General features: G+C 34.3%; 1 protein-coding gene and 1 pseudogene across 1 annotated transcript; both read right to left on the bottom strand.

Annotated features, from left to right (window-relative positions):
* LOC107741509 (peptidyl-prolyl cis-trans isomerase-like 2) overlaps window positions 1-13,042 on the bottom strand; it is a 32,462-nt pseudogene extending 19,420 nt beyond the window's left edge.
* A 2,093-nt stretch (window positions 13,043-15,135) lies between these two features.
* Window positions 15,136-22,188, bottom strand: LOC107741514 (galactosylceramide sulfotransferase-like). The gene is made up of 3 exons (XM_016554268.1): window positions 22,129-22,188; window positions 17,424-17,584; window positions 15,136-16,498 (listed from the first exon to the last, which is right to left on the bottom strand). Exons 2-3 carry the CDS (start codon window positions 17,552-17,554, stop codon window positions 15,346-15,348), a joined length of 1,284 nt encoding a protein of 427 aa, XP_016409754.1. The 5' UTR covers window positions 17,555-17,584; window positions 22,129-22,188; the 3' UTR covers window positions 15,136-15,345.
* Window positions 22,189-26,236: the final 4,048 nt, after the last annotated feature.

The raw sequence follows: 26,236 nt of genomic DNA, 5'->3' as shown, positions 1-26,236 counted from the left end.
TGACGTGACTTTCAGAAGAAATTGTAATTCTTGCTGTGAGTGTATGTGGTCAGTTGAGGACCCTGCGAGGCGTTTTCTTCTGCTCCAGTTGCTGTGTGATGGTGGTAGAGTCTGAGAGGCAAATCACCTCATAATGCACAGACACTTCGACATACACGCGCACACACAGACACAGCAAGATACTTCACTGTGACCCAAACAGCACTGAACAGAACTGCTTTATCTGGCCTCAAACACCTGGCAGGAGACCCCATTAGCACCCATTATTACACTACTGAAGCTCTGAGGTTTGTTAGGCTTTTAATGTTTTTTATGTCTTACACTCACAAAGGATCCATTTCTGTGATCAAAAATAGAGTAAAAATAGGTGTACTTTAAAATATTATTACAATTTAAAATATCTCTTTTCTAATTTCATATAGTTTAGAATTGAATTTATTCCTGTGATGGCAAAGCTGAATTTTTAGCATCATTACAGTCTTCTATCATTCTAATATACTGATTTGCAGCTCAAGAAACATTTCTTATGATTGTTAATGTTGAAAACAGTTGTGCTGCTTAATATTTTTGTGGAAACAATGTTTTTTATGATTCTTAGAAAATACAACGTTCAAAAAGAACAGCATTTTTAAATAGAAATCTTCTGTAACAAATATCTTTACTGTCATTTTTGATCAATTTAATACATCCTTGCTGACTACAAGTATTAATCAAGATTTCCTGAACCAAAAACAGCTATAATTTACATTAAATTCAGTTTTGGTTATGTCCACCTTTTAGAATTAAACGTGTTGTTTTTGCTACTGTTAAGACTTCTATATACAAGTTAGTTTTGATATGAGTGGATAACATTTTCATTTTGTTCTGTATGATAAATCATTTTGATACTGTGTGGAGTCACCATTTGACATCCAATTTCAAATCTAGATTGTGAAGCACAACCAGTTCAAAAAAGTATTTAAGTCTGTGTTTCTCATGATATATAACCACTTCAAAACGACGACAGACAGAAAAGAGAAATGAATCAATGAAGACTCGGCCACATACCACCGCTAGAAAGGCAATATCTTAAAACACTCACAGCATTGAGCTTGTCTGTTTTTTTGGCTTCTGGCTCTTTCATAGTGGAGGCTAACAGCTCATCTCCTTTATAGTCTCTGTAGAGCTCTGCTAGCGTTTCTCGCATCTCCAGGTTTGTGCTTTTCAGATGGTATGATGGGTCCTGCTTGGCTTTCTCCTCATCTGTAGGGGATAAAAATGGAGCTCATAAATATGACATCTTCACAATATAATACAACAGTCACAAAAACTTGGTTACCTTGCATATTTAATATCGCTTATCAGTTTGAGCCTGATTGAGAAGCAGAGGATATTATTGAAGAGGATCGTGCAGAACCTGTGCAAGCACGGCTTTTAATGGTAGGCCTATGTTTTTTCTTTTTTGTTGTCTCATACTTTTAGATACGCTGTTATTTGCAAATGCTACTGCTTATGTAAGATTTTAATATACGGTTTTATCCTGATTAAAGCTTTAATACAGTACGGCAACTGCACGCTCAGACCTTGCCCACCCATGTTCAGACCTTCTTCCACTGAATTCACAACATTTGGCAAACACACTTCTTTCATTAATTCATTATGCACTGTGAGTCCTCAGCGGACTGCATAGAGCTCTACTTCGTTAACCAGTTAATTTCCTAAAATCATCACAGATGGGCTAATGCGAGTAATATGGCTACATAATAAAATGTAAGGAATGGAGACTGTAATGTGAAAATAGCACACCTGAGCCTGGAGCTAAATGATTCAACTCTCACAGAGTCAGTCTAATTGACTGACAGGCAGGGCATGATGGGAAAATAGGAGCCAAAAGCCTTGTAGTCAGAGCTTACATTAGTAAGTAAAGTTTATTTATATAGCACATTTATCTCAGCAAAGCTGGCCAAAGTGCTGAACAGAAACAAACGGTCTTCTAACGATTACATTCAATCCATACTACCAAATAAATTTAACAATTCATTTAAAAATCCAATTGTTCCTAGAAAAGGGCATTATTACTAAAGTCCAATTGATGAATCACTCTTTTAGAACTTTTTTTTTTAAATGATTTTTGCAATCTGTTGCATTGTGCAACACAGTGTGCTCTGTTGTAAACCACACATTAGTGTTAACTTTAGTATTATTTATTTACTAATAAAACTATTACAGTATATATTATTTTATAATATTTTAGAATTAGCTTTATTTATTGTAATATATTAATTTTGTTTTTAAGTTGTTAAAAACCATTTTAACATTTAATTCATTTAAGTTTTAGTAATTTTGTTATGTACTTTTGTAATTTTTTATGAGTGTTAGTTTTTTTATATTTTTATTCGGCTTTCATTTATTTTATTTCAGTTTTAGTGTCAGTCATTTTAGCACTTCAGTGTATTTATTTTCAATTAGATCTCAAGTCAACAGTTCAAATTTTCATTTAGGTTTTTAATTTAATAATTCTATTTTATTTCAGATTTATTTAAATTAACAAAAATAATTTTTCATAAGGGATAGACACTCTGAGCCATACGGCCTAATCTCACCCGAAAATAACTCCAAGTCCATTTCTATTTCTCCAAACACCCCCCATAACACCCATCAACTCTCTCCCTAGCCCAAAATAAACCATGCCAGGACAGCATGGCTTTGCTTGCTTTCTATGAATAAGGACACTGCAGGTCACATGCACACACACACAGAAAGCACTGATTCAGCTTACAGTGTCTTTCACACATGCCCACGTTTCCTTGTCTGAAGGAAGACATACCATAGGCTTCTGTACTTACATAAGGGCTGTCATATTATACATTTAACAACAGATTCTGTATTCCCATATTATTGCATAAAAATGCACAGGAAATGCAAACATACCTCAACACTACCCTTCAAAAGTTTAGGGTCTATAAGATATTTTAAATGTTTTTGAAAAAAGTATTTTAGGCTCACCAAAGTGCATTTAAATAAAAATACAGGAAAAAGAGCAATAATGTGTAATATTATTACAATTTCAATATATTTTAAATGCAATTCATTCCTGATGGCAAAACTGGATTTTCATCAGTCATCACTCTTCAGTGTCACATGATCCTCCAGAAATCATTCAGATATGCTGATTTGATGCTCAAGAAACATTTGTGATTAAAACAGCTGAAAACTTGTGCTGCTTAATATTTTTGTGTAAATTGTGATCAATTTTTTCAGGATTCTTTGATTTGTTGATTTGATTTGTATGAAATTTAAAACATTACACATTTTATAAGATTTTTTATAAGAATATTTTTTGAACAGTAGTGTACATGACCTACTACACAGATCCAAGTGCCATGCATAGATTTGTATATAGAAATTTGACCCTGGTTACATAAGATCTTTTATTACTCAGATGGATTTACAGCAAGGCTTAACACAACTTTAGACCGTCGCCACATGCTGCTGTACTGTTTAATCCCATCGATTCATAAACACGCTGCTGTGTTTGATTCATAAACTGTGCAGTTCCTCAACGAGTGCTTTTTATTGCAATCTTCATTTTAAGCGACAAAACAAAACACTCCCAATGTGAAGGTTTTAAAGGTATCTTCAGGGATGAAGCTCTGTGGTGGACGGCATGCTGTCGATTACCACAGACAACAACTTAGCCTTGATTTTTATTTTCATATAATGACGGACTTGTTTGCAGTTATATATGTTTCAAAGCACAGTTGTGCAAGTTTGTATTATTTTTGTTAAAGGGTTTATATTAATTTTACCTTACCAAAAAGTTATTTCAGCTTTAAATCCCTCCAAACATCCATTAGTGTTCAGATGCTAGAAGCTACAAGTGAATTTTTCTGTCTAGTTTTTGGTATCCTTGTTACCAGGTTTACAGGCTTTATGGGGACATTAGTCATGAAAAGGGTTTCAAATATTAATTTAAAGATACAAATCATATGTTAACAATGTGGCTCTTTTGAAACAGTGAGCATTTTAACATTTATCCTGATTAAATGACTGTGGGATCAGTGTTGTAATAGTTAACTAAAACAGATACTATTAAAAATTGTTTGCGGTTAATAAAATAAAATAAAATAAAATAAAAAAATAAATATAAAAAAAAAAGTTACATTTAAAAAAAAAACTTTAAATACAATTAGAAATGTTGATTTGGCAACTAACTGAAATAAGTATAAGTATTAAATTATTTTAAAAATACGTTTAAAAAACTATATAAATATATATATTTTTTAAATGACTGAAGCTCATACAAATTGAAATTAAAATGAAAACTGAAAATATAGAAAATTCTAATTCTAATTCAAAATATGAATGTGCTATAAAAAGCTGAAAAGATATTTATTATTGTGGCATGCAAATGATTGATCCCCCTCTGACTGTCAGTCAATCATCAGAATCAGCCTGACTGTCTGTCTCTCTCGACAGACTGCACATTAAACCTGCCATTTCATAACACTCCAATCACACAAAAAGCACAGGTTTTGACACACAACAACCATATACAAACTTCAAACTAACTGGCCAACTGTTGTCTGAAACCTGTTGCTTGATTCTAACTTCTTGTGTACAGAAAACCTGTATGAAATCACAGCCATGCTGACATAACAGCACCCTCACTTAATCATACTCAACAGTCATAAACACACACTGTCTGTGCCTGTCACCTGTAGTGTGATGAGATCCTGGCAAGTGAATGGTTCATCTGTCAACAGGTCTTTATAGCTCTGTCTTGATGTTGAGCTGTTCCACTGCCTAAACAAAACACACATCCACAGAATATTGACTATTCATGTTCACGTCAGTTTAAAGAAGGTTAACACATCAATAATAAATTATTGACGTCAGCATGATATTAAAAGGGGCATGAACAACTGGATTTTTCTTGCTCTTTAGTGTAGAGTAGACCTACATTTTCCACCATGCATGGAAATTGAACAGCAAAAATGTGTAATTCAAAAATCATGGATGCGATGTCAACTGCATTAATGAATTAAATTTCATTATATGGATCCAGAAGGCTTGCAATATAGTGCATGAGTCATATGGACTACTTTTATGGTTCAATTTTAGAGTTCAACCTTCAACCGTTTTCTTTGAATAGAAAAGAGCAACATAAACGTAAAAAAAAAAAATTATGCCTTTGTGCTCCATGGAAGAAGACAAAAATCCCACAGGAGGGTGGATAAATTTATTTAAATGTATAAATAAAATATAATGTATTTAATAAATATACACATTTAATGATTTTAAATAATAATATAAATATATATAAATATATATATATATATATTAAATTTAATTAATGAATTTATATTTTATTTATGCAACTAAATATACTTTTATAAATATTTATTTTTATAATATTTTTTTATAAGTACTTTTAATAAATGAATATTTTTATTTTTGGGGTACTACTACTTTAGTAACAAATACAGAATGTTTAATTTTAAACATAAAATGGGTATTTAAAAAATAAAAGTCATGAAAAACTGAATTATCACAAGAAACCTTGAATAACATTACATGGACTTCAGGGAGAAAAAAATGGTCCCACATAAGAAACATTTGGGATGTAGTGTGTTTTACCTCATAAGAGAAAACATTTCCTGTGACTTTGTTAGCAACGATGTGGGAGTTGTTTGTGAACACTGTGTAGAGCACAGGACAGTGGTACTTCCCTAAAGTACAGGAGAGAAAGACAGAATATGCACTGTAGAGGACTTCAATCCATTTGTCAATCTCTTGTCATTAGCACATATTGTTGTTGACGCAGGCCAGGTAAGAGGATCACGAGCACACACGCACACACAAACATTTACCTTCATTGTTTTTGCTGATGTTAAGCTTGATGAGGTATTTAGCCTCAAGCTTCTACAGAAAGAGAGAGAAACAGGAAGTTAAGGAGATAGTGACTATACCTGTCAGACTTTGGCTTTCTGACACACTTTCATTTCAAATATAATGTTAATGTCTGATTGTGTTTAATTATTTAGCATGAATTTGCTGATTCATACGGCACATGTTTGGGCAATGATAAAACAAGACACTATCTGAATAGCACTCATTTTAAACACCATCATGCAACGCTGTGGCTAGAATGGGTTTAATCATATTAACAAGTAAATTCTTGTCTCTAATGACACTTAGATGAGATGAGCAAAGAAAGATTTATATGATTGCCTAAAGTGCTACTTAGTGCTGGCCGGTTTACTTTTTAACATATAGTAAAACTGTTACTCATAAATAACAATTATTATATAATTATATAATATTATATAATAATAATAATATTTAAAGGTGATGTACACTATTGTTGAAAAATGCAGGGTCAGTTTGAAATCATGCTTTCATTGAAAACACAATATATTGACCAAAAGTGACAGCTAAAACATTTATAATATTACAAAAAAAATTATATTTCAAATAAAAATGGTTCCTTTGAATTTTCTATTCATCAAGGAATCCTAAAAATGTATCATAGTTTTTTTCACAAAAACATTAACCAGCACAATTGTTTTCAACGTTGATGATAGTTATTATAAGTCATTATAATTAGTAATTATGTCCCCACTGGATTCAACAAATGCCTCATTTGTAATGGGTTTCATTGGTTTTGTCTCATCCTGCTGGGAGACGGCATCACAGTACGTTAAGGGGCGTAACATTTCCGTCACACGCTTGAGGCATTCGGCCAATCACAATGCACTGGATAGCTGGCCAATCAGCGTATACCTCACTTTTTTAGAACGATGAGCTTTGTAAAAATCGACGCGTTTCAGAAAAGGCGGGGCATAGAGGAGCAACAACAATGTACATTATATGGAAAATGTGTTTTTTGAACCTTAAACCGCATAAACACATTGCATTACACCAAATACACAAAACAATGTTCTTTTTAGCAACGTCATATGACCCCTTTAAAGGATTCCCTGCACAACACATTTAAACTGACCATGCTGTGATCCAGTGACACACTGATTCAGACTGTATTATACAGCTCTTCATCTCCCAGGTTTATTTCTCTTTAAGCCTCTCCCTCCCTGACAAAGCCAGTAGCTGGGCATCTGACTGCTAGACTCTGCCTCAGACTACAGACCGTTTGCAGACAACCTGATGAGTACTGAACACAAAAATGGCAGGAACTACTCAAAATCACCAGCTGCAGTCTGACTGGCTGAATGGATTTTATCCTTTAGAATTTGACTGGTCAATTGGCTTGATAGTATCTAATATTGTTTTTTGATAAATGATGATGAATATCATGCATTCATGAATTTTGCACTGTAAAAGGTCTTTATTAGGAAAATAAATTAAATTGTGACTTCAATTGTGAATCAATTGTGATGTGACTTCATGTCCTTAAGAATGCTTAACTAGGCATCTACTGAAAGAAAACTGCTGCGTTCAACTGATGCACTGCATCCTTATATTTATTATTTTCTTTTTATTCGTTTTAATTACATAGCAAATCAATTGTACTTTTTTTTTACTTTTCATTGTTCATTTCTTTTATGTATTTATTTTTACTTTAATTTTGTTTACTTTAATTATATTTTTGCATCTGTTATGATTTTTAAAAAAATGCTTTTTATGTAAAGAACTACACTTTGAACCTGGGGGTTTGTGAGAGAATTGCAGGGGGCTTGAAAGTTGATAAAGAGCTAATTATTATCTATATAATAAAATTTAAACTTAATAAAAAAACAGGGCTGCACAATAATATTGATGGCACTTAGTGTGATTATTAAGGCATATCAGTACTGTAACTTAGCATAAAATAAAAATTATTATAATTAATTTCAAATAATAACAATACATTTGTTAGATAAAAACTTTGATGCTTTGTGACACCACTGCGAATAGAATGTGACACTACCACAACTAAAAAGAAGTTCACATTAAATCCAGCTACAAAGTCAAAATTAAACACTTACTAAAAAGGTTGACATTGTGAATTTACTTGCATGTCACGTGACCATTAACTGACATCAGAGAACTGTGAACATGCGAATATGTCATTAAATTACTGAAATATTCATTTAACATATCTATTAAGATATCTAACATATTAACATATAAGGTGTACTTCAAGAAAATATTTTCTACTGGGCTGACAAAAAAGTTTGGGAATGCCTGTGATATAAAAGTGAACGTGCCTTGCCTAACAAACACATACTGACACTTCAAAAATGCAATAAATAAGAGTAACACATCATAACACATATCTTTTAACGCAAATTTGTAAAGCAGAACACATGAAAGCATGATGTCTGCACATGAGAACAAGTCGTGGCATGTCGAAAGGATCTCTTAAAAGTCACTCTAAAACACACACCCACACAGTCTGTGTTTCTCAATAGCCCTAGTCAACTCCAGCACTTACTTTCCTCCTCTCCATCTAGTGAGACAAATCAATCATGAATACTTCAGATAACACAGTCACACTGTGTGTACTAACACACACACACACACACAAACTCACAGTGGCATATCCAGACATGCTCTCACTCAGACGCACAGCTATGAAGATGTAAAGATGCATTACAGATGACAGCTATGTGCCTTGATAGACACTGAATATGAATATTAAAGCGAGTAAATACAGGATGCCCTACATCACGCTCTCTGTAAACATTCACACAACTTCTGCTGATGCCAGTGCTAACCGATTATGCATGCAGCGTGCACACAGAGATCCTATAACTCCTATTCCATAAATTAACGTGCGTCCAGTGAACTGGTTATGCAGCAATTTACACCCGCATCCACTCCTGGCACAGTGAACGCTATTAGCCACCGTCAGCGGGCCAGTGAAATATCTTCATTATTGTCTCAATAATGATTTCTAGATGAGTACAGTAATAGAGTATTTTCCCTCTAAGCAACGCATTAAGCTTGACTACTCTCCAAAACATAAAATGAAACTCTCAGAGCAGAAAATACCTACTGTTTGGCAGCATGTAATGAAATTAAGATTATGAAAGGCTTTCGGTTATCTTAACATATTTATTTTCCTCTTTTATTTTTATTGGTTTTTAATGACATTTTGTACTTTTTACTGTTAATTTTATTTCTTACGCATCTGTTATGATTATTTTAAAATTCTTTTGGGTACAATAGAGCATTTTCCCTCACATTAAGCTTGACTATAAAACACAATTAAACTCTCAAAGCAGAAAATATCTACCGTTTAGCAAATATGTAATGAAATTATGATTATGAAAGGCTTTGGGTTATCTTAACATTTGATTTGCACTTTTTTTTTTTTACCAAAGTATATTGGGCTTTGAATGTTTTTTAGAGCGTTCCTGTGTGGCTGCTAGGGTGTGCTAGGTGCTAGATGGTAATGTAATTCTAGCATTAAATATATGATACTGTAGCATTTAAAATGTAATATTTTTAATATTAATTTCAGTTAGCTTTTATTTTAGAATGTATATCATACATGATTTTCATAATTTAAATGTACATGCTTGTTATTTTTATTAGCTTCTTATATTTATATAATTTATTTTTAAATGTAATATATTTTATTTCAATTATTTAAAAAAAAGATTTTTAATACTTTGATTTAACTGGTTACTGGCCCAGGGTAAAAAAAAACAAACAAACAAAAAACTCATACATAATTCAATGTAAGTCTACATTGCCATTTATCGCAAACGCTTGATTGCAGTTGTTGCTGCAAAGGGTGGCACAACCAGTTATTAGATTTAGGGGGCAATTACTTTTTCACGTAGTGCCAGGCAGGTTTGGACAGCTTTTTTCCCTTAATAAATGAAATCATAATTTCAAAACTGCAGTTTGTATTTACTCAGGTTATCTTTGTGTAATATTAAAATTTGTTTAAATGATCTGAATCTTTTAAGTGTGACAAATATGCAAACAATAAAAAAAACAGGAAGGGGGCAAAAACTTTTTCACACCACTGTATCTCTACTCAACATGTCACATGATTTAAGGTCCATATCACAATCAAGATACAATTTTATTACTTGGGGTAAGAGGTTTACTAACCCTAAATGCAAGTTTACCTTAGTAAACAGCACTAAATATGATTAATTTTATAAAACCCGCTGTGCTCTTTAAATCATGTGTACAAGAGATTCTGCTTTATAGCTTTGGATACTCAAGGATGCACAGGCAAGCACCTGGAGTTGATGATATTGCATTTTACTTTGTGTCATCAGTCAAGCGCTTGGGCTTCCCCTCAAATGGAGTCTGACGCCCTCTAGTGGTTGAATCCATGCAGGATTTTGATCATAAAAAGCTTTCACCTCTAATGATTTGAAAGTGTATTGGTCAGTGTCAAATAAATAAAATATTATAAACAGGAATAACTGAAATACCTCTCCAGTTATGGGGTTGGTACCAAACTTCTTAATCCAAGGCACTATGCTCCTAGAGAGAAAACAAACCTTAATCTTTTTTTTTTTTTTTGCATCAACACAGTAAAAAATGTACTATTGTAAAATAACTTTTCTATTTTAATATATTTTAAAATGTAATTTATTCCTGTGATGGAAAAAGCTGAATTTTCAGCATCATTCCTCCAGTTTTCAGTGTCACATGATCCTTCAGAGAAATCATTCTAATGTTGAATGTCAATGTTGAAATCAGTTGGCCTGTTTAATATTTTTGTGAATTTTTGTGAATATTATTTTTTTTCCTTGATTTTCTTGAATAGAATCCGTTTTCAATAGAATTAAAAAATTTTTTAAATGATTTTACTGTCACTTTTGATCAATTTAATGCATCCTTGCTGAATAAAAGTATTAATTTCACCCCCCTAAACTTTTCATGGGTAGTGTATGTAATAATAAATACGAGCTACTATAGATAAGTGTATTATTTGTATTAAATCATGAATGCAAATAACAGCTTCACAAATTACTAATTTTGATGTTGGTGAGAATAATATACTCACATTAGATCAAAAACCACCCCATCCACCGTGCACATGGGATACTCAAGGGCTGAAGAGACAAACTATGCAAGAGATAAGAGATGAACATTAAAAATCACACATATAGTATGACACTAAAGCTGCTGTGTGTCATTTCTGAGCCACCAAACAGATCTGCAAATATACTGACTGTTTTCAGAACAGTCTCCCCCAACTTCCACTGAAATGACAGAAAGACAGTCCAGCCCTAAACTCACATGATTTTTTGAGACACATCAGACCCCTCCAACAAACAGAGCAATGTTTTAAAATTAGCAAAATCTACAGATGTCTTACTAATAATTGTCTCTGCATATTACACTAGAATAGGAGAAAAGTATTTTAACATTCGGGGGAAAAACTGACACACAGCAGCTTTAACTCACATAAAACCAATGAAATTCGAGCATCGCTTGAAACACTGATCAACAGTTATGAAAGCAGAATTTATTGTGCTAGACCTAAATTACTGACCAGAAGAAACACAAAGGACTTTTTTTTTATCAAACATGAAAGACGTGAAAACTCACCTGCAGTGATCAAAGGGCAGACGTCTGAAATTGGCTTGTGGGATTTCTATAAACATGATGACAAAAGGCTTATTTTACTCATCCCAGCGGCTTTCGGAGGAAAAAGCACCAGCAATATCAAACAAAATGTGCACAAAATAAAACTATATGCAGTGCAATCAAACAAACAACAAAGCGAGTGACAGGAAAACCAACAGCATTGCATACACTACTGTGCAAAAGTTTTTTTTAAAGATTTTTTTAAATGCTGTTGAAAGAAATATTGTGAATTATTATTAGGGTTTAAAATATCTGTGTTCTATTTTAATATATTGTAAAATGCAATTTATTCCTGTGATGCAAAGTTGAATTTTCAGCATCCAGTGTCACATGATCCTTCAAGAAATCATTATAATACGCTGATTTCTAGAAATATTTCTTAGAAAGCTCAAAAGAGCATTTACTTGAAATAGAAATCTTTTGTAACATTATAAATTGCTTTACTTTCACGTTGGATCAATTTAATGCATCTTTGCTTAATAAAAGTGCAAATAATAATAAAAAAATTAAATAAAATTAATGGAATTTTGAATGGTAGTGTACATACCAAGGACCTGATTTATTTATTTATTCATTCAGGCCCGAAAAATCATCAAATTTTAACATTTTCCTGATACTGGGGAAACCCTGAAATGTCAGGTTTTACAATCTTTAATGTGAATATTTTCCCCTCACGTTACATGACACAACACTTTACTTTCTAATATATACATACTGCAGTAAGACATGCTGCATCTAAACTGCAAATGTAAAATCATCTCTGAATAGAGTGTTTGTTTGATTCGCTCATATTGTAAAATGTATCCCACAATGTTTTGTGTTTACTGTTAACTGTTTTCAACAGTTTTCTTACTACAAACAGATCAGTAACATTACATCCAGACTAGTTTAAGTAACGTTACCTGATTTCTTCCCTCCATAAAACTGAGTGTATTCTGCACATGTGATGTACCTGAAACAGACAGATATAACGAATATTATTATAATTATTGAAGAATCAGAATTAAACAATAGGAAATGCGTAGCAGTTCACTACTTAATACTAAAACATAACTAACGTTACAAAAAACACTGCAGTTGTTGCAATTAACGTTAGAAAGATGCATGAATGACAGCTGAACACGTATAACGTTACAGTCTTAAGAAAGACAAACACGTTATAAACCTCAGATTACACACAACACGATATCACTGCAATAAAGAATATACTGATGTTGTTTTCAGTGAAATCATCAAATATAACTGTATAACGTTAAGACTCTATAGTTATAGTACTGTTGAGATAAAAAAAATGTCATATTCTACTCGCGTTATGTTTCATTTCAACTCACATCTTATCTTTTTGATGCTGTCTTTTCCCCATTTTTGTGGACCAAGAAGTTGTAGCAAATAAAAGAATAAAAGTTTATAAATGCCTAAACAACCAACACAAATCCTCCGACTGTTTAAATCACACTTCCGGTCAGCGTTCAGTGCGACTGTAAAATGTGTTCGGCGTCTTCTTCTTCTTCTTTAAATTTTATTGGCGGTTGGCAAACCAACTGAAAGGTGCATTTACCGCCACCTACTGGACTGGAGTGTGGGCAGTACTTTGAAAGAAAGGACAAGGAGAGGAGAAAAAAATATATATATACATACATGACGTGAAACAGAAGAACGTTTTTATTTTCCTTTTTCGATACAGAATATTTAGATAACTAAAAATCTCAAAACATAATGAATGAAGCCCATGTTAAGCTGAAGAAAGTCTTGGAGCTGCATTATAGCTATAATATATATCATTTATTGATATTAATTAAATCTAACTTCGACAAAAATAAAAAAAACAACAACATAAAAATAAAAACGTTTGAAAAATATTAATAAAAACTATAGGCCTATTTATCAATGATACTAAAATTACACTGACATTAGCGTACTGTCACATCACATAACCACACATAAAATAAGTTCTTACCCTTAGGATGGTTCTTCGTCTAGGCTTAGTGGCAAGTATAGATCACATATTGAAATGCATTTATGAAGTGGTCATCTTCTGCTGAAACTTTCTTTTTTAAGACATATATGGAGAAAGGTCAGTGTGCATTATCAAACAGCACAACTGCAAGAAGGTTTTCTGCAAGAGTCTAACCTGGGTCAATCCTATTCATAATGCACTTCAGCTTTATTCTTGTGAGAAGAGAATGTGTGTATGTTCACATGCAATATACACCAAAATCAGTTGTGTTTATTCATTTATCCATTCTGAACTCAGAATAGATCTGTGCTAACCGTGACAGTGAAACATGAACGAGACACGTATGTGTTACATAAAGTTTTTATTTTGTCATCTTTCATGGACTTCATTGCTGCTCAGTGGCCTCTTCCACAGGCAGCCCAACACGTCCTCACATTTCAGCTTAAAAGCACCTCTCCACTCAACATTCTAGCCAGAGCTATTTACTGTATCATTCATGTGATGATAACAGTAAAGCCCAAGTTCAGAATGAGTCTAAACCAGTTCAAGAAATTATTATTGCTATTGCCATTGGCACCAACAATAAGAGCTTCAAAGATTGAGGTCGTTCAACAGTAGTTGATTCATTTTGATGATTGATTCAAGCAGCCACACACTACGCACATGCATACATAGCGGTGACTTACAGTACATTTCTGAACACAATTTTCTGACTGTCACCACTTATTTGGGTATGATTCATTTAAATATGAAAATGTTTTATTCAGTCATGTCTTTTAATTTTTTTATTTCTTTCTGACACAGAAAAACAGGTTTTAGGTCGGTTGTATACAAGTCTATGGAAACTTATTTCCACCACAGAATTTTGAAAAAAAACTGACTTTTTTCTAAGAATTTTTTTAAGAATTGCAAGTTTTTATTTCACAATTCAGAACTTTTATCTTGCAATTCAGGCATTCTTCTTCCACAATTCAGACTTTTCTTCTCCAAATTGCGAGTTTATATTTTGCAATTCAGAATTTAAATCTTGCAACTTTCTCTCTTTCTCTCTCTCTCTTCCTCCAATTTTTTTCTTCCACAATTCGAACTTCATTTCTCAGAATTGCGAGTATATATCTCCCAATTTAGAGTTTGTATCTTGCAATTCAGACACCAGAATTTAAATCTTGCAACTTTCTCTCTTTCTCTCTCTCTCTTCCTCCAATTTTTTTCTTCCACAATTCAAACTTCATTTCTCAGAATTGCGAGTATATATCTCCCAATTTAGAGTTTGTATCTTGCAATTCAGACACTTTTTTTCACAGGCAAGGCATTGCAAGATATAAACTGTGAATTGTGATATAAGTTCCAATTCTGAAAAAAAAAATTCTTATAACTTTTATAAAATAAAATAAAAAGTTTAAAAAAAAATTTAATTTTATAAAATACAATTTTATAACTTCTGAGAAGAAAAGTCAGAATTTTAAGATAAAAAGTCACAATTACATTTTTTATTTTTTTATGTCTATTTATTTAACAGATAATAAGCCTTATTATCGAGTTATATCGAGATATAGTTTATATCTCACATTTCTGTGAAAAAAAAAATCTAAATTGTGAGATGTGAACTCGGAATTGTGAGATATAAATTTGCAATTCTGATGAGAAAAAGTCTGAATTGTGGAAGAACAAATCTGAGAAAAATGTCTGAACTGTGAGACATAAATTCAGAATTGTGAGAAAAAAAGGTGGAATTGTGAGATAAAAGTCACAATGAGATTTTAATCTTTTATTATGTGGCGGAAACAAGCTCCTATAAAGTCAGTGCTGACCTTTCACCTAAGCAAAACATTTCTTCTGAGCTACCAGTGAAGGATCTCTCTTATGCGACCCCACAGTCTTGTTATCCACAGGTTGACGCCCATATCGCTGAGATACTGAAGCTCTGGCGTGAGCATCTTCCTGCAGAGCTTTCGATGCGCTTTGTCGACATTCTTTTTCAGATTGTATCCCATAATCGACTTCTCACCGATGGGTTGCCACGGCTGCATGGACGTCTCCAAGATGCTTCCTGCATCGACAGCGTGGCCTCCTTCAATGCAAATGGAAGCCATTTCTGCGTTTCTGCGCTGCAGCTCTGCGACATCTCTCGCCATGCGCTCTCGGCCGTAAGCGTCCACTTTATGCCAGAAGGTGGCGTTGAAATACTGGTAAAGCTTCCAATCGATGGCGTTCCACTCTAGCGCTTTGGCCCTGAGCTCTGGAGTCAGTTTAGAAACAGTCGAACCTTTGCGGGCATTGAGTTTGAAGAAAAGCAAGTCTTCCATGTCCCAGCAGAGGACGTCCTTGAGCAGGATGAGCGACTCTTCGAAATACTCCACAAGCATGACCAAATGGAAGCGCTTGGCGATTGCGTGAATGGCCTCGTCCCCTTTTGGGTCATCTGGATGCAAGTTATTATCCTGTCCAAAGTCAAAGAAAAGCAAGTTTTTGAGATAGAACGAGTTGAATCCCTCTGGGTCGTAGTAGAGCTTTGGATCCTTCAGGAACTCTCTCAGCTTCTCATCTCCAGAAAGCTTCCAAGTGAGAGGTACAACGCGTCCAAAATAGTGGAACGAGGACTCAGCGAGATCAGCCGGTTCCCGGAGGATTGTGATGTACGAGGTGTCGGCGGGAAGCACTTTGGCCACCTCAGCAGCATTGAAACGCATGTGGTTACAGATGATGTTGAAACACATTCCCGGCCTGTAGTCCTTGACTTGTGAGCGATGGAAAGGGGACGGGTAAAAGAAGTCATTGCGGCTGTTGGGGAAGGCAAATTTGAGGTGGTGTTTTTCGCCAAAGCGAAAGAGAATGTTGAGGAAAGTGCTACTAGCTGTTTTATGGGTTTTCATGAACATGATGTCCACTTTTGGAGTGCAGGTTCGCTGCCCAGAGGCATGATGGGAGCTGTTAGAGATCGTTGAGGAGTGGGCGGCAGAAGGGCGATGAGCACATGAGTAAGGCACTGGGACCCTGTAAACAGAAATGAACAAAAATATTGTAATTCGAATGCATTTTAGATGCACAGATAAATCATTTTTAGAATGAGTTCTTAACTACTATGATCATGAAACAGATCAATCTTTATCTTTATCCACATTTCACCCTAACATAAAACAGTAAATATTTAAAAAATAAAATGCTTTGTGGCATTATTTTAATGACAATTAAGCATCTGTATAGATAGACACATATGGATTTTTTTAACGAAATTTTTGAAATTTTTATGAATTATACAGATCAAAAGTGAGAATAAAACCTTTATAATGTTATGAAAGTCATGAAAAAATGGTACTATTGTTTCCATAAAAAAATATTAAGCAGCACAACTGTTTTAAACATTGCTAATAACAAGAAATATGACACTAAAGAAAATCCACCTTTGCATCACAGGAATTAATTATACTTAAATATATATATATATATATATATATATATATATACATTTCAATTGTAATATTTAAATTTGTAGTATTCAATATATTTGTATTTTATTTTATTTTTTTACATTTCATAATATTACTAAATGAATGCAAAACAAGTATTTTGTACTGAATTTAACGAAATCACAACATATTCATAACATAATCAATCATAACGAAACAATGTTTCAGGATAGAATGACAGAAGAATTAAGGAGAAATGATCTTAATAATTGTCATGAAAATAACATCACAATGCAGACCTGGTTTATTTTCTTTATGAATATGAAGATAAATTATTTTTCTTTTATTTTGATTTTAGGATGAAATATTTCCTGGCTATTTCTTCATGAAATTCACACCAAAATACTGCTCTAATCCACTGAAACTTTGACTTGGTTGCAGAAATAAACGGAATAAACTGCTTTCTGTTGTAGTGTACATTATTCTTGTTCAAAATACATTAAGGAACTCACTCTTGCAGGCCAAACTGGACCTCTGGGGCCGACAGGCAGTACAAAAGAATCATGCAGGTGGTCAGGAGCGCACCCAGGATCAGTCCCTTACAGATGGACCTCCACTGCCTGACTGGCTTTCCAACCATCATAGCTGCCTGGTTGGACCCTGAAAGAAAACCCTGAAGCAAAGAGAAAGATGCTTCAATAATGATTTAGTGCTACTAAGTGCAACTTCATTATCTCGTAAGGCCCTTTTACATAAATACAGTAAAACGTGCTGTGCTATGTAATGTGCTTACATATGCAGAGTCCTCTAGTGCTGCTAGCATTTGTTTATCGAAGCATTTCTAGTGTGTTAAGAGATATTCGTCACCATTTCCTCAAGTGCCCAATTATTTAGGTACACTGCTGCTCACTCAACTGCTTTTCTCCCTTGAGTTCAGCCATGCGATCTACATCTGCTTAACATCTACTTACTGTATGTGGGGATTTGCAGTGGCATTGCAGGTAATTCAGATATATGGAATTCTAGAATATTTTCATTTTAAATGATGTAGCAGGTCACTATTTATTTAAAGGTATTCTCTATTTCCGACCACCGATTTATTTCCACTGAAATAGAAAACAATAATACTCCTCTCTAAAGAAATTTAAAGTAAACATAAGAATCCTTTTGAGAAACTTGAGAAATGAACACTTTTGGATTAAAAGCCCTTAGGGACGTAAAGGACTCTGATGAGAAGCAGACCAGTTTTTTTCCCCCTCAGTGGATGCATAGTTAATTTTTCATATGAAAGTCATGGACTTCAAAAAAGTGATAGTGACTATAAGATGTTTGTAACAAAACGGAGGTCAAATTAATTTCAAGGCTTTGACCTTTCTAATAATGTATAGTTTGTCAAAACTAATGACGTACAGTATTACTTTACTTGTGTATTAAATATGAAAAAATGTTCACTGGTCTCCACCGTATGGAAGCCCGTTTCCGCCACTGAATAAAAAAAATAAAAGAGGTAATTGCAACTTTTTATCTCACAATTCTGACTTTTTTTCTCAGAATTGCTGATATAAACTTTTGCGAGTTAAAAAGTCATAATTGCGAGACATAAAGTCGCAATTCTGAGAAATAAAGTCAGAACTGCGAGATATAAACTCACAATTCTGACTTTTTTTCTCGCAATTCTGAGAACATATCAGTCTCCACCTCCATTTGGTACAAAACAAATTGTATAGGCTATAGTAGCGCAGCCTAATCCATTACATTACACAGTAATATAATCAAACTACTTTTTGATTACTTTAAAGGCCAATTCACACCGCACCGACAAACGCCAACAGACACGTTGGCCGCTAGATTTAGAATTTTATTAAAAATAACTGTCATGTTCACACTGCCCCAACAAACACCAGCAGACTTCAAGTCAGGGAGAGTTAAATTAAAATAAATCCCTTTAAAATAACAACAACTGAAATAAAACGCTTACTAAAAAGGATGAAATATTTTCTTTGGTTACCTGCATGCCATGTGACCATTAACAACTTGAACCGTTGATATGCAAATGTACTACTTAATTATTAACTTATACCTTAAAGGCAGAGTAAGGGATTTCTGGCAGCCAATGTTGATATTTGAAATCACCAAAACAAACAGGACCCTACCACAAAAGGGTCTTGCCCCTATTTTGATAGCTCCGCCCCACATATACGTACGCAACCCAGGCAACGATTAGTTCTGTGAAACAAAGCAAAACCAATGTTACACCGTGTCTACAGACGTGAGCGGCGCGGCGCAACAAATCCCCGACAGAAAACTGCTGCCTGGTTCTATTTATGACCTGCTGACACACATTTCAAATGGTTTTCAACGGTCGTTTGATCGCTCCAGTGTAGGCAGACTTTAGCTGGTGTAGACACGGTGTTACTCACCTATTGAGAAGAAACCAAGCAACCTCGGCGTCCGATCGCAGGCCTCCGCTCCTTGAGTCCTCTCCAGCGCTGGAAAACTGATCCGATATTTACACGGGTCCTACTTCTTGCCTTATCCTTCTGCAGACGTTTTCCTCTTTTGTTTTTTTATCCGCCATCTCTATCTTTCTGTCGCTCGGCTCGGCTAATGTCCGTCCCATGCACTGAACGCGCTCTCCTCCACGTCACGAGTAGACACGCCCCTTATTGCTGATTGGCTACAAGTTTGTTTTGCGATTCGGCCCGAATCAGTTTTCTAAAGTGTTTTTGAAAAATCACTTACTCTGCCTTTAAAGACTCAAGGGAAAGAGGTTCAGCTGACAAAAAAGTGTGGGAATCCCTGCATTAAATGTAAATAAGAAATAATGTGAATTTGTGCATTTTAAAGTGTTTGAAAGACAAAAGCCTTCTAAAGACATAAATAGACATTAAATAACCACTGAGTGATAATTCAAATAAAAACAAATCAGTGTTCATCAGTAGTTGATGCAATGTTGAAATGTTGAGAAAACACTTTTTAAAACTGAAATCATTTTGTAAATCCAGTGGTCAAATGCTTTGAGGCCTCTCAGTTTTCTGTGTAATTATAGCCACCTGACTAATGGTTTTTGTGTGAATGTCCACAAAACTGGAAGACTTTATGAATGTGTATATACGGTAGGCTATTTTAGAAAGGAAGATTAAAACGATGGAAAAGAAGAACCAGGGAGAATCAAATTATGAATAATTTATTTTCTACTGTGTGAATAATATGTAATCATGTAATTAGTAAAAAGTAACTGTAGTCTAATTACGCAATTTAATCTAATTAAAAGTACTTCATTTTTGGAATCTGAGTACATATGACATGTAATCACCCAGCTCTGTTGACATGTCATACAAACTCAAAAATAAATATTAAAAGCATTTTCCAAATAAAAATATGATAAATTCTAATGCTGAGATGAATGCATTGCAGTTGCTGTCCAGCGAATTAATTATGCATTCAGAAGAAAAGTGACACTATCCGCATCTCTTCATGCCTCATAGACCAGGATCAGATATCTGCAGTGCAGGGCCACAGGTGGATAACACTACCAAGAGAGCATGTTAGAAGCGCTGACTACGACAGCCATATGCTGCTGAGCACCGGCACCAAAAGATAGACGGAGAGACCGAAGTAACAAAGCTGTTTCTCTCCAAATCTAGAAAGGCCAGAAGAAGTCTGAAGGAACCCATTGTTCTTATTTGCAGCTATCTCTAACCCTGCATTTTTCAAAGTCATCCTTAGTTGACAGCAAAATCACTAACAACATCATCATTGTTATGCTGATGGTCACGAATAACGAGGATTTTACAGAACCACAAAGAATTACTACAGCAGCGGCAGCTCTAATTTAGGATAAAAATAAATGCATCTTTGCATCCATCAAACAAGTGTTGTTTTTGTGGAGATTAGTGGTCTATCAGTACATCATATAAAAGTCTTTGGAGATGTTGAATGTTGTGTTTACTCACGGGTGCATTTAAACTGGGCAATGATAGTCATTCCTGCTACATGCAATCTGATTCATTTCTGTGATTTAACAAAGAATGTCACATGTTATATCTGAAGTGCTGCTGGCAAATTCATAACAGACAAGAAGCCACTGTAATTTGATGATGGGATACAAATACAATAAAGGTTTCTTTTACTTTGCCTGAGAAAGCAGTCAGATTGAGCAGCCTGATTATAGAGAAAAGTTTAGGAATGAAATGGATAGTGTTTCATCAGCACTGTGAGGCCTCATGGTGATATAAAAGTGTTTTGGAAATAAAACACACGACATTCCATCAGCAAATTAGCTTATGTTCATCATAATCACAGTAATAAAAAAATAATGTGTTTCTATATTGTTTCACAGCAAAATCTCTAAACATCCATAGAACAACTGCATAAATATTTTAGAAAATAAGGCTTTTATAGAAGATACCTTGATTTAAATGTATTTGCCTTACACTCTAAAAAATGCTGGGTTGTTTCAACCCAATGTTGGGTCAAATATGGACTAACCCAACTGTTGGGTTAAAAAACTAATTTAAAAATGTAACCAAAATTTAACCCAACAGTTGGGTTAGTCCATATTTGACCCAACATTGGGTTAAAACAACCCAGCATTTTTTAGAGTGTACCACATCATTAGGAATAAAACTAGAATTTTTTTTAAAGATTCAGCATTGTAAATAACAGTGCCTTTGGAGCAAATGATATTCCAAAACAAAACTAAACAAAACAAAAAAACTAAACAAAACAAAAAACAAAACAAAGCAAAAAAAACAAAAAAACAAAACAAAGCAAAGCAAAACAAAACAAAACTTATTTAGTTTTTCTAGTAAAAATATCTAAACATAAAACAAGCTAAATCTTCTGTATAAATTGTATAAATTATCAAGGCTTTCACAGAAAATGTGTAATTAAATGTATTTTTCTTACCGCATTGGTCAAATATTATTTACTCGTTTTAATAAATATAACAGAGGTTTATGCTTAAACCCAGAAAAACTGAAACTTTGAATTCATCAGAAATATGTTCTGACAACAATTATCTTTTTTTGAGTATCTTAGTTGTGAGGATGTTTAGACAAAAAAATAGACATCAAAAATATTGATTAATACTTATTAATTCTGACTTTTCCCACAAGTTTAAAGGTACTACAGACAACAATACAGTTGCACTGTAAATATTCTCCCAATATAGTTTATATTGAAAATTAAATATAAAACATTGTATAATCTTACCAAATCATGTAGATTCCTGTCACAGCTTGATTGGCAGAAAAAAGCAATGACTCTGAAGAGAAAAATCTGACTTTGTTAACAATGATGCATGGTCAAGGCTGGAAAGACATTGATTCCTTCACAGTTAACTGTCCAGTCGTGCTATCCAAGGTTAACAGATCTGTATCCCTCTTTATCTTCTGTGAAATATCCAGGCGATCATTCACCCTGCGCGCACACACACACACACACACACACACCTGACCTCCCCTCCTCCTCCTCTGTCTGCATGCGGTACAGCTGAGCTGGCTAAACTGCATACAGAAGAGGCTCGACTTGCGCTCTCTGTGACGCAAGACCAGCCGTCTGGGGACCTGCACTTGTCACTCTGTGTGTCTGTTTGCATTTGTGAATGAGCGTATAGGAGAAGACAGAAGGCAGAAAGAGGGAGGTGAAGTTAGGATGAGAAAGAAAGACAGAAAAAGAATAGGAGAGGAAGAGATTCAAAACAGAACAGGGTTAGCGAGAGAAAATGAGCAAGAGGGAGGGAAAGTAACAAAAGAAAGGAGGAGGGGTCTGTTCAAGGTGGAAACAGAGAGCCACTGAGAACAGATTGCTGGTTTGAAGTGGAAAAGTTGCTAGAAAGCGTAGTTAAATGCATGAGAGGGGCCAAAACTGCACCAGTTTGCTTAGCTTTCCATGTCCAAGTCACAAAAACACATTCTACGTATGGATCAGGATTGATGATGAAATGATATTAAAGTAAACTGGACAAGACTCAGTGGCACAGAAATGGTTTTAAAAGTCGGAGAAATCCTTTACCTATGCTGTTCCCAGTCAAAAATGATTAGCCCTTCCCACATTGTGACGTAGATATGTGGGGGCGTGTTAGAACGAGCCGTTTTAGGTAGGCGTGGTGGACTCTTAACTTTTATAAAAGAATATCTCTTTGGATTTGAGACTTTAGTCTTTGCAACTTTACAGATCTTCTTTATGCACCAAGAGCTTGCAACACTCCAAAGAGAAAGGAAAAATTGAAATCGCATCATATGACCCCTTTAAAAATGCTTGTAAATCTTCGTTTTTGTATTCTTTGTAATCTTTGCATTTCTTTTTGGAATTGATTGATTATAAGCCTCACTGATCTCAGCTTACACACCTCAGTTTTTGAGTGAAAAAACATTATTTGTGGATAATTTTGGCAATATTCACTTAAAAACTCGGCTCAGATTAATTAAAAAAACTTATGCTAATTGAAAGAAAACAAGTTGATAAAAAGATTGAATCTAATATTTGGTAATATTTTTTCATAACAACAAATTTATAATCATTTTTTTTAGGCTGGTCATTTTTGACCAAGAACATCACAAGTGTTACAAGGTAAGAAAAAAAAAAATCCCAAAACAGCTCAATTTTTTGGGGGGGTTAAATTACCCAGAAAGAGTTAAATCAGTAATTTTAAGCCCAATACGATAACATAAACTAGCATTTTCAAGAAAAAGAAAATCCTCTCCGGGTCAAAATGACCGGAACACAACATTAGGGTTTAAAGCCTAGATTATTAAGTGTATTTTTTTACATGATGGGTTAATGACAGCTAGTTTCATGTAAACTTTCACTTATTTCTTTATAGACACTCCCATAGGAATGAATAGACAAGCTCAGGAAGAACTTTTGCCACAAGGAAGAAGAACTTTCTGGATCATATTGATGGTTTTCATGCTGCCATTTCTGGATGTTTGCTTTAGTGACCAATTGGAAGAATCCTTTCTTATCTCAGTGTTTGCTTAGACTGCTGTATGAGTTTCCATACAGAGGTTTGTGCCAAGAGATCATAAATTGGAGCATAAATTAAACAATAACTTGACACATTATCCATTTCAGAAGCTCTATCTAAGGTTGTCCAATACAGGAATACAGTGATTTGTTTTAACATTTGGGAAGCATTTGTGAAAAATTGACACCGAGGAACTTGTCCTCGTGTTATAAAAGTTAAGTTACAAATATTTAATTATTAATTTTTTTTAGTTTTTATATTTTAATTTTATTTTAAGTTTTTAGAAATTTTGCTATGTGCTTTTGTCTTTGTTATTAGTAATTATTAAATAAAAGTTGTTTACACAGATTTGTAATGTTAACCGTAGTGTTTGACAAGGTTCAAGTGAAGCTGACGCGGAAAACTCTTAGTTCATTGTTGCTTTGAGGTAAATGAAATAAAACCCACCAAAAAAATGAAATGAGGTCCCACTCATGTGAACACATCCAGTGGCACAGACTTGCAAATTTACTCAGAAAAACAGTGACCCTTAGTTTAGCCACAGGGTTAAATTACTTGATGTGTGGGTCTTTGAAATGTGATTATAATGCAGAAATATTTCCTGTTTATTTCACAAAAAGAAGATATTTTGAAGAATGTTGGTAACCAAATAGTTGACGGTAGCCATTGACTTCCATATGGAAAAAATACTATGGAAGCTAATGGCTACCATTAACTGCTTGGATACCAACTTTCTTCATTTTATTTATTTATTTTTTATCAACAGAGGAAAGAAACTCATACAGCTTTGGAACAAATTGAGGGTAAATAAATGATGACAGAATTCCTCTTGAGTGACATCCCCCAATCCATTCTCTTTATTTCGCTCACTTCTCAATGTCTCTTACTGTCCAGCACAAGATTATTCTGTTCATCCAGATCTCCTTTTGAGTGGTCTCAAACACTCAGTTCATTGTCTGCAGCCACAGACAATGACTGAATTCAATGATGAACTGTCTTTAACTGGAAAATTAGTGTTTACTATTGTCATTTTGCATTATTGACACACTATTTTCCTAATTAATGCTGTTCAGTTGCTTTGACACAATCTGTATTGTTAAAAGCGCTATATAAATAAAGGTGACTTGACTTGACTTGACACACACAGACACACGGAATGTCATGCCAGTGCCAGGCAGTGTAAGAGCGACATGGCTGGAATGCAGATGGGTAACGTGGGTAACACTGCATGCTTGTGTGCGTGAACATGAATTAGTAAGAAACAGGGCCATGAGTTGCCTGGCCTAAAGCCCACAGGGGTTACACAGCAGCGACGAGAACACCAACATCATAACTTCCCACTACAAATACAAAGAAAGCGCAAACATACAACGCTGCTACCAAGGGCTTCACTGATAACAAACACCTCATACAATAAAAAAACATTTGAATGGTTCTCTGGGTGTGACATACAAAGGAAGAGACCACGTCACGTGTTACATGCTTACAGAATAAAAGCGAGCAGAACACTTTTGAACTCGGTTCAAACTAATTCAGATTCATACAAAGCCTGTCTAGGTTTTTTTTTTTTTTATACCTTGTATAACAGAAATCGGGCACAAAGGACTGAAATGGACACTGGAGAACATTCAGAGCTAAATAATTCAGCTTGCCACCCTAAACCAGGAGAATCTGACTCCATTCAGTACTTGGAAAATTCACAATGAGGAATCCAATGCAATCTGAAACACTCATTTTCTCATTGCAACCTTCGTTCTCTGTGGATTTCAAAATCTGTACAACTCAAGTTGTTCAAATTTCTCAATTTATAAGTACATCCATTAAAAAGTTAGCTACAGGGTTTTATTTTAGGGAAAATTCAGTGTTTTGCCACATGTCCACTGGACTGTAAGCAATATATATATATATATTTTTTTTTTACAAAGACCACAGCCATTGTGTAAAACAGAAATAGGCCTAATGCAGAATGACTAAAAATAAATAGCCTACATAAAAGTCAAGAGAATAAAAGAAATTACCTTTATTACATTTGTGTTTCACTTGTGCTGGGAAGACTTTGCGCCCCCCCCAAAAAAAAATTGCGCTTTTTTTTTGCGTTTGACGGAAATGCCAAATTTTGGCGAGACGTTTTTTTTTTTTTTACATTTGTGGTCCGAAATGTACATTCACATTCAGGACCGACTATAATAACTCTAGGAATACATAAGAGCCGTACTTTCAAGGTTACATGATTTACTAGGTTAGTACTGTCTTTGAACCCAGCTAAAATCTCTGAGGGTCTGGCTTAGCCTTTAACGCCATTTTGCATAGGAAACAACTTTTCAGCAGCAGTGAGCCTAAAACCCTCATGTC

This window comes from Sinocyclocheilus rhinocerous, unplaced genomic scaffold, assembly GCF_001515625.1.
Source record: "Sinocyclocheilus rhinocerous isolate Xijiao unplaced genomic scaffold, SAMN03320098_v1.1 scaffold134, whole genome shotgun sequence".
Taxonomy (NCBI): domain Eukaryota; kingdom Metazoa; phylum Chordata; class Actinopteri; order Cypriniformes; family Cyprinidae; genus Sinocyclocheilus; species Sinocyclocheilus rhinocerous.
This window is presented reverse-complemented; position numbering and strand designations above follow the sequence as displayed.